This window comes from Echinops telfairi, unplaced genomic scaffold, assembly GCF_000313985.2.
Source record: "Echinops telfairi isolate 266 unplaced genomic scaffold, ASM31398v2 ScPeMD7_70;HRSCAF=299, whole genome shotgun sequence".
In the NCBI taxonomy this organism is placed as follows: Eukaryota; Metazoa; Chordata; class Mammalia; order Afrosoricida; family Tenrecidae; genus Echinops; species Echinops telfairi.
This window is the reverse complement of record NW_022103968.1, coordinates 59,907,709-59,920,822: the sequence shown is the minus strand read 5'-3', so window position 1 is coordinate 59,920,822 and position 13,114 is coordinate 59,907,709. Positions and strand designations below refer to the sequence as shown.

Sequence of the window (13,114 nt, the reverse complement as noted above, 5' to 3'; positions counted from 1 at the left end):
AAAAAAAAAAAGAAAGCAATGGTGTGTAAATTTGTTTCACATTGTTTGTAAATTTATACACTTAAATACATTTTCTGAAGGTTGAGAGTAACACGTGGGAGCCCTTGGGGTGTAGCAGTTAAAGCGTTTGACTATGAACTGATAGACCTTTGGTTAGAAATGACTAGCTGCTCTGTGGGAAAAACATGCGGCAGTCTGCATTTATACAGATTTACAGCCCTGGAAATACTAGGGGGAAGTTCTATTGCTTAAGCAACATTGTCCAATTGGGTTGATGGCAGCAGGTTTGGTATGGGTTTTTACTAGGGTAAAATATCTACATACTTTGTTGAACCAGGGATTTTACTTTTAGAGAATATAATTTTTAAATGATCAGGGATGCAGACCAAGATTTATAGTCAAAGGGTTTAATCACTACATTATCTTTACAAGTGAAAAATTGGAAATAAATATTAACCGAAGGGGAAATGGCCAAAACAATTCTAGCATATCTAAAGTTTGTTATAAAGAAATTTTTTGGTGCCTTGGGAAGACATTCATGCTATATTGTTAAGGAGGGAAATTTTTGACGAAAAAACCCATCTTTCTAAAATATTAATGTTATTTCTGAAATGTGTGATTTTGAGGGGTTTTTGTCTTCCACATTTTTTGCATTAAGCACATTTTTTTCTAATTAGAAAAAGCAAAGGATCCTATGTATTGCCCTTATTAAATTTTAGTCATAATTTTATATAGTTACAATTGTATAACTGTCATATCATCTACTTATTATATTATAATATCTTGTATTATAACTGTGACATTGTTATAATTTATAATGATAAAAAGTATAGTAATTTAGAAGGGTTATCTATTGTCTTTAAAGGGTAGTCATCGTCACTGAAAGAGCGTCAGCTTTTGGTGCCATTCACGGAACCCGACCTGTGGGTGGCGATCCCTTTGGGGGGCGAACGACCCTTTCACAGGGGTCACCTAAGACCATAGGAAAACACATTTCTGATGGCTTTAGGAACCGCGACACTGCTCCTCTATCCTTCTCCAGGCAGGTCCGCCCACATGCAGACACGCCCACATGCAGACACGCCCACATATGAGTACCTACCTGTTGTGAAGACTCTTAGCCATGCTACACCATGCTCCAAGACAAAATTCATTTATTTGTAACTAGAAAAAAATGTTTCACAATATATAATTACATGCTGTTTTTGTGATTATTCACTATGCTTTAATTATGTTCCATTTGTAACAATGAAAATACATCCTGCATATCAGATATTTACATTGTGATTCATAACAGTAGCAAAATTACAGTTATGAAGTAGCAATGAAAATAATGTTATGGTTGGGGGTCACGGCTACATGAGGCACTGTATGAAAGGGTTGAGGCATTAGGAAGGTTGAGAACCGCTGTAATAGAGGATCCCATATCTTTAAGTGCAGGGGTGTTAGAAATAATTGCTTGACTTTGTATCCAGTGGGAAATTTATCTGGGAACTTTGTATCTGGGAATTTTGTAACAGCTTGTACGCCAAGTTGAACATTAACTTTCTTATTTTTTTGAAACAACTAGAAAGAAAGCAGGCTCCCAGCAGGCTTGAGAGCTCGCCGAAACAGCCGACAGGAAAAATGAAGCTTCCTATTTTCATAGCAGATGCGTTCACAGCAAAGGCATTTCGTGGGAATCCCGCTGCTGTTTGCCTCCTAGAAAATGTAAGTACCTGGTTTTGAAGTGCGGTACTTGAAAGTCTAGATTCCCATAGAACCAACGATTATTTTTAAAAAATCAGACCCTGTTCGTTTCTCTCTTTGGCTTATGTCGCAAATAGATTTTGACTCAATGATACGACGACGAGTGCTTATACCTGGTAGTGGGTTGCCGTGGCGACAGTCCTGACGCATGACACCCCCATGCATGCAAAGTTGTACAGCTCTGTTGGGTTCGCAAGGCTGTGACCTTCCAAACCAGATGCCAGGGCTGTCTTTTGAGGGGCCTCTGGGCGGGTTCACACTGCAAACAGTCTGGCACTTAACTTTGGGCCACCCAGCGCCCCCACACTAGGTGCAGTCAAGTGAAATGAAGATTCCTATAGAGAAGAACTAGGCCTCCCTTTGAGGCGCTGGGTCTTTGCTTTGTTAATGAGAATGAGATTAGCTGCTGAGTCCTGAACCCCTTCTTGCTAATGCAGGGGTGTGGCTTGGCTTGGTGTCACAGTGAGGGACCTCATGGGGTCGCTCCATTCCTCTTCATGAACCTCCTCAGGGCCAGACCCCGGAGGATCCTTGGCAATTCTGGTGGTCAATTTTAATGATACATTTTAGTTATAGAATAAGATGTGACATATGTAGTTGTAAATTGCTTAAATGTCTTATCTCTTAGATTATATACATACTAACAATATTGCTTTGTAAGAGTCTTTCTACATTGAATTACATGGTAGGTAACTCAGCCAGAGCCCTTTTTGATTTTTCGCCTTTTTCTTTAATTAGTTATTGATATTGGATCACAAATACTAGTCACCATAATATTGTAGCTAATACAAAGTCAGTGCCTACACCAACACCAGCAGCAAGCAGCAAAACTAGCAGTGCATGCTTAGATAGCGCATGTAGAACAATGCAGGTGATGCAAAGCGGCCTTATAACTGGTTAAGAAAGGAAGCTCTGACTGGGGCACATTAGCAGGGTCAGAAGCAAATTAGCATAGAGTTTGAACCTTGGGGATATATTGGTACACCTAGATCTGGGCTTACAAAAATATATATATATTTGTTATAACTAACTGCAGGGATTTTTTCATGAAAAATAACGCATTTCTGCATACTACACAAACATTTTATGGACAGTCACTCGGATCTCACTTACTCTGCAAGCTACACTTCTGCATATGCCGAGTGATGATGCCACTGGGCCGACATCTCAAAACTGGGATGAACCAAATTTGTACACTGTGGGTACCGGAAATAAGAAAGAAAACAAGGAAAATTACAGGTCAGTGCCCTACTAGAAATGAAGTCTCCTTCTTGTTAAACAAGGGCAATGCCATGTTGCAAATCTCTTGATCAGTTAAGTCAGAAACCATGGCACCCTGTTCAAAAATGGCGGCTGCCTGTGTGGCTTCAAAGGCATCTTGTTCTCCAGAGTCTTGGCAATAATCAGTCTCCCACAGCTGGTAATGCTTCTTTCCAGTCTCCCAGGCCAGGAATTCTTCCTACAACTTTCTGTTTTGGTTATCGTTCCAGGCACCAATATTTGGTCCTGCCCAGTTTCACATTGTCAGCCACGTCTGAATTAATTTGAACTGATTCAAAGCCCTCATTCTGTGCGACTGGATATGGCCAACATTGAATTTAGCACAAAGTCTTCTGATTGAATATCATGAGCTTTACCTATAGTTCATTCAAAGAATCGCGCAAAAGTTTGGTCTTGGCTGCTAACCAAATATTTGGTTTGGACCCACCAGCTGCTCCACCAGCTACTCCACTGGAGAAAGATAAGGCAGCCTGCTTCTACAGGGAATTCCTCTAGGGGAGTTCTACTCTGTCTTACAGGGATGCTCGGAGCCACAGTTGACTTCATGGCAATTGGTTTGATTTAGACAATTAGAAAAGCTTTTCAGGATCAAGAAAAGGAGATTTGCAAGTAATTAAGGAGATTGGTAGGAGGAAGGTAGCCCTGCTGGCCTAGTGGTTACTCATTGGGCTGCTAACCACAAGGTCAGCCGTTTGAAACCACCAGCTTCTCCATGGGAGAAAGAGGAAGCTCTCTACTCCCGTAAAGAGTTGCAGTCTTGGAAACGTACAGGGGGTAGTTCTATCCTTTCCTACAGGGTTGCTATGAGTTGGCAGCTTCTCGATGGCAATAAGTATCTATAGTGCACTATCTACAGAATTTAGCTTACTGTAACTAACTCATTTTTATGACATTTCGATTAGGATAGATTTTAACAAAGTAGTTAAACATGCCTTGCAGCTTGGGGCTCCTGAGTGATAGGAAACCAAGGTCAGGCATCTTTGCACTACAAGCCATTAGTGCAAGAATAGACTTCCCAAGAATTACTTTGGTAAGCAACTGATGATTTCTATTAAGTCATGTTAAGCTGGGCAAAGTGTGTGTTGGAACATTGGAGTGTAGTGAATCTCAACCTGGCCTGCACATTGCAATCCTCTGGAAAGCTTTCTAGACCAATTACAACAAAATCTCTGGGGGCGGGACCCAAACGTCATTGTTGTTTCAAGCTCCCCAAGAGATTCCAGCTTGCAACCAAGGTCAAGAACAGCTCTAGCTTTATGGATTTGTGTGAATAACTTAGTCCATAAAATGGTGATCAAGAGAGTCCTCATCTCACCTTTACAATGCATTCATTCTGTAACCCTGTAGCAGAGTGCAACCCTGCAATCCATACTTGGTACTTTCTCTCCATAAAGTGCAGAAAGTAATAAAGCTCACAGGCCTTAGCAAGGACAGTAACTAACTCACAAGAGGTTGCACAGCCACGAGTGAGAGAATAATTAACCAACAGATTCCAAATTGTGAACTTTCTTTAGAACCAATCTGGCAAGCATAAATCACTTCATGCCAAGGAATTGACGACATTGCTTGGTCAAGAGTTTTAGTACATTTGCCGTGTGTCTCTATGGAATTCCCTTGACTTATATATTCATTTTTAACCAGCTCAGCAGACATGGCATTATATCTCTAACTTACTCTGCTTACCTCCAGCTCCCTCACTAAAAACAGGCTTCAATGGGCTACCTATCTACCTAATTTTTCATTCATATGCCTATTTATATCTTTTGTTGTTATTCTTTTTAACCTATTTATATCTTATTTAGGAAACTTTCCTTTGAGTTGCAATCCATACTGGCAATGTGATTAACCAACAGCTTGTTGTTTGAGCCCATCAGCAACTCTGTGGGAGAGAGATATGTCAGTCTGCTTCCATAAGGATGTGTAGCCACGGAAACCCCAAGAGGCAGCTCCACTCTTTCCTCCAGCAGCTGTGAGTCAGAACTGACTCAGTGGCAATGTTACGATTATTTCTTTAATTTATAGGAAGGACACTTGGTGGCCTTCGGTGGCTGACACTTTGCTGTTAACTAAAATGTCTGTAGTTCAAATTAACCAGCCCCACTGTGGGAAAAGGAGGCAGAAGTCAGTTTCCAAAAAGACTTACAGCCTTGGAAAGTGTATGATACAGCTTTACTCTGCTCTGTAGGGTGGCTGTAAGTCAGAATGTCCTTGACGACTAGGGGTTTAGTTTGACTGGAATCAGTATGTGAGCCGGTGTAAGTCTTTTCTCCCATAGAGTGGCTGGTGGGTCTGAACTGCCAACTTTCCATTGCACCATCATGGCTCCTTGTCTCCCTACCCAGTCAGATCTGACTCAAAGTGACACTAGAACTTCCCCTGTGGGTTTCCGGCACTATACCTCTTTATTTATGGATTTTTAAAAAACTCTTTATGGGTGTAGAAAGCCTCATGTTTCTTTTGTGGTGGTTTCGAACCGCTAACCTTGCGGTTTGCAGCCCAGTGTGTAATCCACTACTCCACTGGGGCTGCTTTTTGGAAGCACTAAACTGAATGGATGAATGCGTGCATAGATAAAATTGAATGAATGTGAAAAATATAATCAATTAATGATGACAAAATCTCTCTCTACGTTTTCTAATTTATCAACAAGTATTGACTGATTTTCCACAGTCCTTGTGGCAGAATAGAGGGGCGGATATGCACAGGGAGTGTGACCTTTGAGTTCTTTGATGGAGTTGGGGAGACCAGGTATCCATTATCACCACTGGGAACAACGGCAGGTGTTCTATGGTTTCAGTGATGCGCGGTGTGCAGAGAACATCATAATAGGAAATCCAGGTGCCGCAGACAGAATCTCCCATTTCTTCTAAGATGGTTATAAAACTTTGCACATCTGCCTTGTTCTCCTTTGCTGGAATCTACCTACCTATAGCAAAGGGAGAGACAAATGAACAAAGATAAGGCACAGCGTCATATTTGTTGTCAGTTCCAACGCGTAGCGATCCTGTTTACAGCAGAATAAACCATCACAATTGTTTGAGCCCATAGTTGCAGGCACTGTAAGCGATGGTGTCAACCCATCTCACGGAGGCTTTTTCTCTTTTCCCTGAGCTTCTGTCCCTTACCAAGCATAATGTCATTTCCCAACAATCAGTCTTTCCAGACAACATGTCCAAAATACATAAGACAAAGTTTTGCTCACTTCTGATGCGTATCCTGGCTGGACTTCTTCCAAGATAGACTTGTTTGCTCTTTTGGCAGTACCTTCAACATTCTTCACCACATAATTGAAATACATCAATTCTTCCATCTTCCTTTGTCAATGTCCATTTCCCCCATGCACCTGAGGTGACTGAAAACAGCGTGGCGTGGGTCAGGCTCACCTTAGTCCTCACAGCGGTATCCTTGTTCTTCTGCACTGTAACCAGGTCTTGTGCAGCAGCTCTGTCCAAATCAGTGCAACTCTCGATCTCTTGACTGCTGCTTCTGGGCATGGACTGTGGATCAGATCCTTGACGACTTTAATCTTTTCTCTGTTTATCATGATGTTGTCTATTGGTCCAGTTGTGAGGATTTTTGTTTTCTTTCTTTAAAAAAAAATCATTTTATTGGGGCTCATGCAACTCTTATCACAATCCATACAGCCATCCATTGAGTCAAGCACAGTTGTACATTTGTTGCCAGCATCATTCTCAAAACATTTGCTTTCTACTTGAGCCCTTGGTATCAGTTCCTCATTTTTCCCCTCCCTCCACACCTTGCATGAACCCTTGATAATTTATAAATTATTATTATTTTGACACTGTCTGAGGTCTCCCTTCACCCCCTTGTCTGTGGTCTGTCCCCTAGATTGTTTTCTTTACATCGAGTTGCAATCCACAGTGAAGGCTGCAATCTTTGATCTTCATCAGCGAGGGGTTTGAGTCCTTTTTGCTCTCAGCAAGCAAGGTTGTGTTACTGCATATCGCAAGTTGTTAATAAGCCTTCCTCCAATCCTGATGCAGCGTTCTTGTTCATACAGTCCATCTTCTCTGATTACTTTCTCAGCATTCGGATAGACTCAATATGGTGAGGGGATACAACTCTGACATGTACCTTTCCTAATTTTAAAGCAGGCAGGATTCCCTTTTCCTGTTTGAAAGATTGCCTCTTGATCCATGCACACGACTATCCTGTTTGAAAGATTGCCTTTTGATCCATGCACTGGTTCCACCGGGGCACCACGAAGTGTTCTGGAATTCCCATTCTTCTCAATGCTGTCCATGTTTGGGTTGTCATGTTTCTAAATGGCCACAAGATGGGAGTGTTTTAAAATTTTACTCTCGTTTTCTGATCTTTAATCTCTGCGAGGTCATACATGACAGAAGTTCACTGAAATCCAGCAAAGCAAATATGGCCTTGCTTGTGTTTTGAAGTTTGATTCACTTGGGATTGCCAAAGGAAAATGGATCTTAAATCCAGAGAATTAAGCAATGTTAGTTTGTAGCTGTAATGTGCTGCATTTGAAATAAGCGTGTAGCAAAAACAAAAAAGAAGAAGAAAGAAAGAAAGAAAGAAGTGGGTAGCATACAATGGGAAGCCTGTTGGAATTAAGATTCAGTATGTTAAAGGCTTGCAGGCTCTTTCTTTTGTTTGTAAATCTTCAGAGTTGAAGCTGTGGCCACAATCTTAGCCTCCTTGTGAGTTATTGCTCTCTGGACCTTTGGTTCTTCTGTTGAAATTCAGTGAAAGTACACACTTGGGGCTGCTACTGTTAAAGTTTCTGCATTGTCTCTGGGGCCTCAGATAGATAGCAGGTGCCTTTTATGTACCCAGGGATAGAAAGCACAGCTTGAAAGTAAAAGCACAACTGGTGCCATTCAGCAAGGAAGACAGTATTAAAGATCTGAGGAAACATGTGGTCTAGCTGATGTGTGAAAAAGACCATTTGCAAAGATATCGATTGCCAGTAGATGGTGAGCATGCTTTTATGCCTTTAAGGATCTTTGTGGTAGCTATATATTCTGGTGTCAATTTGGGACTTGAGAGGATTAAGTGTGAAGGGGTGAAGTCTAGTCTGTCAATTGGGTCATAGCCAATGAGGCCTCTGTATAGGCATGGCCTTCTCCTGAGAGTTCTGGGAACTCCGGCATTTTCTTCTTGGAAGGTGGAGAGACTCTCTCTCTTGGCGCACTCCCTTGGAGATGCTCTACTGAAGACACATGAGAGCTGGAGAAGCCACATGGACCTACCCTGATGTAACCAGGGTAGCCGGAGAAGCCATGTGGAGACCCCTGCCAGTGCTGAGATGCTTACAGTGCCACTGGATCCACAAGACTCCCAACCCACTGGTCTGTGATCCTCCTGCATTCTGCATCATTGCATATATTTCGTGAGTCTGAAGAGGACTTTATAGCTTGGTATCGGACACATGGGCTAATGTTGGACTTATGGACTTGATCTGGACTGGGCTGGGGTGTTTTCTTAATATTCAACTGCTCTTGTATATAAAGCTCTGTCCTATACCTATGAGAGTACCCATGAATTTGTTTCTCTTGTCTACCCAGACTAACACAACCTCTATCTTTAAGGTCCAGGGATACAGTAGATGAAGAAGAAAGGAGAAGGACAGGGAGTTCAGGGGAAGGACTGGCAGTACAGGTTCCTGCAGCCAAGGTGGCAAGTTCAGGAAAGCCAACAAAGGTTTTTCATCCCTTTAATTACTATAAGATGCCTTGCTAGGGGCCTGAATGGCTCCAGGTCTTTCTCAGGTGGTCTGTGTACACACATGTAGACCAGATTCTACAGAGAACATTTAATAGGCCATGGAGTTCAGTTCGAGACACCATTGCTTTGTTGGCTGGGATTCCTCCACAGCTTCTCACTTCCACTCCAGCTGGGTGGGCCTTTTCACTCACCCAGGGCCCAGGTAGCCACAGGTGTGACAGGCACTCACCTATTTCATTCCTATTTCCCTATTTCCTTTTATTTGGCTCACAGAATCCTACAATGTCAAAGATTTAACAGAAGTACGTACTTGATAACAGTAAAACATAAGTGAGGTCAAGTGGACTTGTCCAGAAGCTGACCCCTTGTCTACCATTTTCTGCTCAAAATTACTAAATAAAACTTGCTGTATTCTCTAGGTCCATCTCAAGGCCCCATCTTGAAAGCCCTAGAGATCTTTATCATCTAAGTCTCAAATATTTCTATATTCCTTGGTGTTCAACGCTATGCTTTCTGGTATTGCTCAGTGTTGCTGTCGGTGGCTGTCTTGACTCCCCCACCTCGATGCTAAACCTCTTGGTCACTGGGCCATGCTTTATACACCAAGGTTTCTCAAACTAGAATGTTCATACAAATCACCTCGAGGTCTTGGTAGAATGGAGATTGGGATTCAAGAGGTGTGGTATGAAGATGTGAACACAACATACCGGCATGAAGCAGGGAACCTGTAGAGAGATCTGAAGGGCCGGCCCCAATCCCAACTCCATGGACAGCCACCGCTTACCCCAAGAGAATTCACTTCAGAGGACAGCACTGAAGCCACAGCTCAGGGAGAGGGACATGTCTGATCAGAGCACATGGGAGCAAATGAAGGGGGAAGAAGAGAGAGTGGAGCACATCTTGGCCCACCAAGACTTGAGGATGATATCCCTGCTCAGAGCAGCCAATGCACAGAGAGGACCATGTGGCTGGCCCCACTATGAGATACGCGATCCCTCACTGACCCATAGCCCTACAGGGGACAATACTGGAGACACAGTAAGGGAATAGCACCCAATCTGATCCTACTATACGGAGGCAAAACACTAAGGGCATGCAATAGAAGAGCAAGGGGAGCAGAGCAAGGAAGTCCAGGGAATACCAAAAATAGACTTTGGGACCAGGGCATGGCACCCCATCATACTTGACCGTAAAACACTCCTAAAGGTCAACAAACAGACCTTGAATTATTTACAGGCTTTTCCTTTTTTTGTCATTGGTTTGTTCTTCTTGTGGTTGTTTTGTTTTCTTTTGTTGCTTTGTTTTGCTCTGTCTTGTTTTGTGCATATTATTATCTCTGCAGGTCTATCTAAAGGAGAAAACAACAGGACTGATGATTCGGGATGGGGGGTGGACATGCAACAGGGGGAGGCTGGGGAAAAGGGAGAGGTGTTAACAAACCCAGGACAAGGGAACAACAAGTGATCCAAAATCGGTGGCAAGGAGGATGTAAGAGGCCTGGTAGGGATTGATCAAGGGCAATGTAATCAAGAAGAATTACTGAAACTCAAATGAAGGCTGAGCATGATAGTGGGATAAGAGGTAAGTAAAAGGAAAAAGAGGAAAGAACTAGGAGGCAAAGGGAATTTATAGCGGTCTAAATACAAGCATGTACATATGTAAGTATATTTATATATGATGATGGGGAAATAGATCTATGTGCATATATTTAAAGGTTTAGTATTAAGGTCGCAGATGGACATTGGGCCTCCACTCAAGTACTCCTTCAATGCAAGAACACTTTGTTCTATTAAATTGGCATTCCATGATGCTCACCTTCCCAACACAATCGCTGAAGACAAAGTGGGTGCATAAGCAAATGTGGTGAAGAAAGCTGATGGTGCCCGGCTATCAAAAGATATAGCATCTGGGGTCTTAAAGACTTGAAGATAAACAAGCAGCCACCTAGTTCAGAAGCAACAAAGCCCACATGGAAGAAGCACACCAGCTTCTGTGAGCATAAGGTGTCGATGGGATCAGGTATCAGGCATCATCAGAACAAAAAATCATATCATTGTGAATGAGGGGAAGTGCAGAGTGGAGACCCAAAGCCCACCTGGAGGCAATTGGACATCCCCTTATGGAAGGGTCGTGGAGAGGAGACAAGCCAGTCAGGGTGCAGTCTAGCAATGATGAAGTATACAACTTTCCTCTAGTTCTTAAATGCTTCCTCCCCCTGACTATAATGATCACAATTCTACCTTACAAATCCAGCTAGATCAGAGGATGTACACTGGTACAGATAGGAACTGGAAACACAGGGAATCCAGGACAGATGAACCCCTCAGGACCAGTGGTGACAGTGGCTATACTGGGAGGGTGGAGGGAAGGTAGGATAGGAAGGGGAACAGATTACAGGGATCTACATATAACCCCCTCCCGGGTGATGGACAACAAAAAGTAGGTGAAGGGAGACATCAGACTGTGTAAGACATGCAAAAATAATAATAATTTATAAATTATCAAGGGTTCATGAGGGAGGGGGTAGTGAGGAGGGAGGGGGGAAATGAGGAGCTGATATCAAGGGCTCAAGCAGAAAGAAAATGTTTTGAGAATGATGATGGCAACAAATGTACAAATGTGCTTGGCACAATGGATGTATGTATGGATTGTGATATGAGTTGTATGAGCCCCCAATAAAATGATTTTTAAAAAAGTGATGGTGGGATGAGCATATTCTGCAAAATAAAGAATAGATATACACATAAAAAAAAAAGAGGTGTGGCATGAGGCCTGGGACTTGATGTCTTACAAACTCCTAGGTGATGCTGCTGCTGCAGGCCCAGGATCCTGATATGAGCCATAAAGTTCTATAGTAACTACAAGGGTTAGTATAGATAACCAAACCAAGCCAGCTGCCATTGAGGAAATCCCCACTCTTAGGGACCCAGGGTAGAATTGCCCCTGGGACTTTCAGAGACCGGAACTCTCTGTGGGAGTAGAAAGCCCCATCTTTCTTGTGTGGGGCAGCTGGGTGGCTTCAAACTGCTGACTTTGCAGTTAGCAGCCCAGTGTGTAACTGTTATGCCACCAGGGCTGCCTGTCAGTATAAAAGCCATTAAAAAAATTATTTTTTAATTTTTTAAATGTTAATAATTGGGAGCTTTTACAGATAACATTCCATAGTTCTATCACATCAAGCAGTATTGTACAACTGCTACCACAACCATTTTAAAAAATATTTTCTTTCTTCTTGAACTCCTTGATATCAGCTCCCTTCTATCCCCGCCCTCCCTCCCCTTACCCCTACGAATGCTTGTTTCGCTTTTTCTTCTATAATAGTTCCCACCCCAATCCAATATAGCCATTGACATATAGTTCTGTCGTGGGTGATACAGTCAGTCATCAGTGCGATCAGCTCCCCGTTCCCCCATCCCTGGCCCTCTCTTCCCATGTAGCTGTCATTTTTTTAATTGATTGATTACTACATTCTCCAAGCAATCATCCTCAAACCAAACTGACATTCATCGAGTCAATGCCAACCCAGAAAGACCCTTGTGGGTTTCCAAGACTTTAGCTCTTTATGGAAGTAGAAAGCCCAGTCCCTCTCCCTTTGAGTTGCTGGTGGTTTTGAAATGCCAACCATGCGGTTCACAGCCCAACTTGTAACCACTAGGCCACCAAGGGCTCTTCAAGAGACTTTACAAGAATGTATTTTAACTTCTGAATGCTGGTTTTCCTATTTACAAGTTAGGTTGCTAAAAGATATAACATAAGTTTGTCTTTGTTAGTGCATTAGTCTGGGTAGACTAGAGCAACAAATTCATAGAGACACATACGTGTATAATAGTTTTATATAAAGGGTGGTTGTACATTAAGAAAGCATCCCAACCCAGTCCAGTTCAAGTTCATAAGTCTGATATTAGCCATATGTCCGATATCAATCTATAAAGTCCTCTTCAGGCTCATGAAACACGTGCAATGATGCCAAATGCAGGACGATCACAGACCAGTGGGTAGGAAGTCTTTAGATCCAGTGGCGTTGTAAGCATCTCAGCGCTGGCAGGGGTCTCTATGTGGCTTCTCCGGCTTCAGAGGTCCGGTTGCATCTGGGTAGGTCCATGTGGCTTTTCCAGCTCAGGGCACTAGCATAGTTCCATGTGTCTTGTCCGCTGCAATGTCTCTCAGGGAGTGAGCAGAGAGAGAGTGTGTCTTCCATCTCCAAGGAGGAAATCCCAGAATTCTCAGGAGAAGAGGAGGCCCACACGGAGGCCTCATTAGTTATATCTTGATTGACAGGCCAGACTCCACCCCTTCACTTGTAATCCTCTCACATTGACCCTAGATTCTGTAACTGCCACAGTTAGGGAGGGAAGCATAGTGTCGTTGGTGAAACATG

General features: G+C 42.8%; 1 protein-coding gene across 1 annotated transcript in view; it reads left to right on the top strand.

Moving 5' to 3' along the window:
* The window catches only part of PBLD (phenazine biosynthesis like protein domain containing), a 41,555-nt gene that overhangs the window by 12,832 nt on the left and 15,609 nt on the right, over window positions 1-13,114 (top strand). The window contains exon 2 of the mRNA XM_045291677.1: window positions 1,602-1,710. Within this exon, the coding sequence (XP_045147612.1) occupies window positions 1,602-1,710 (109 nt within the window). The remainder of the gene's footprint in view (window positions 1-1,601; window positions 1,711-13,114) is intronic.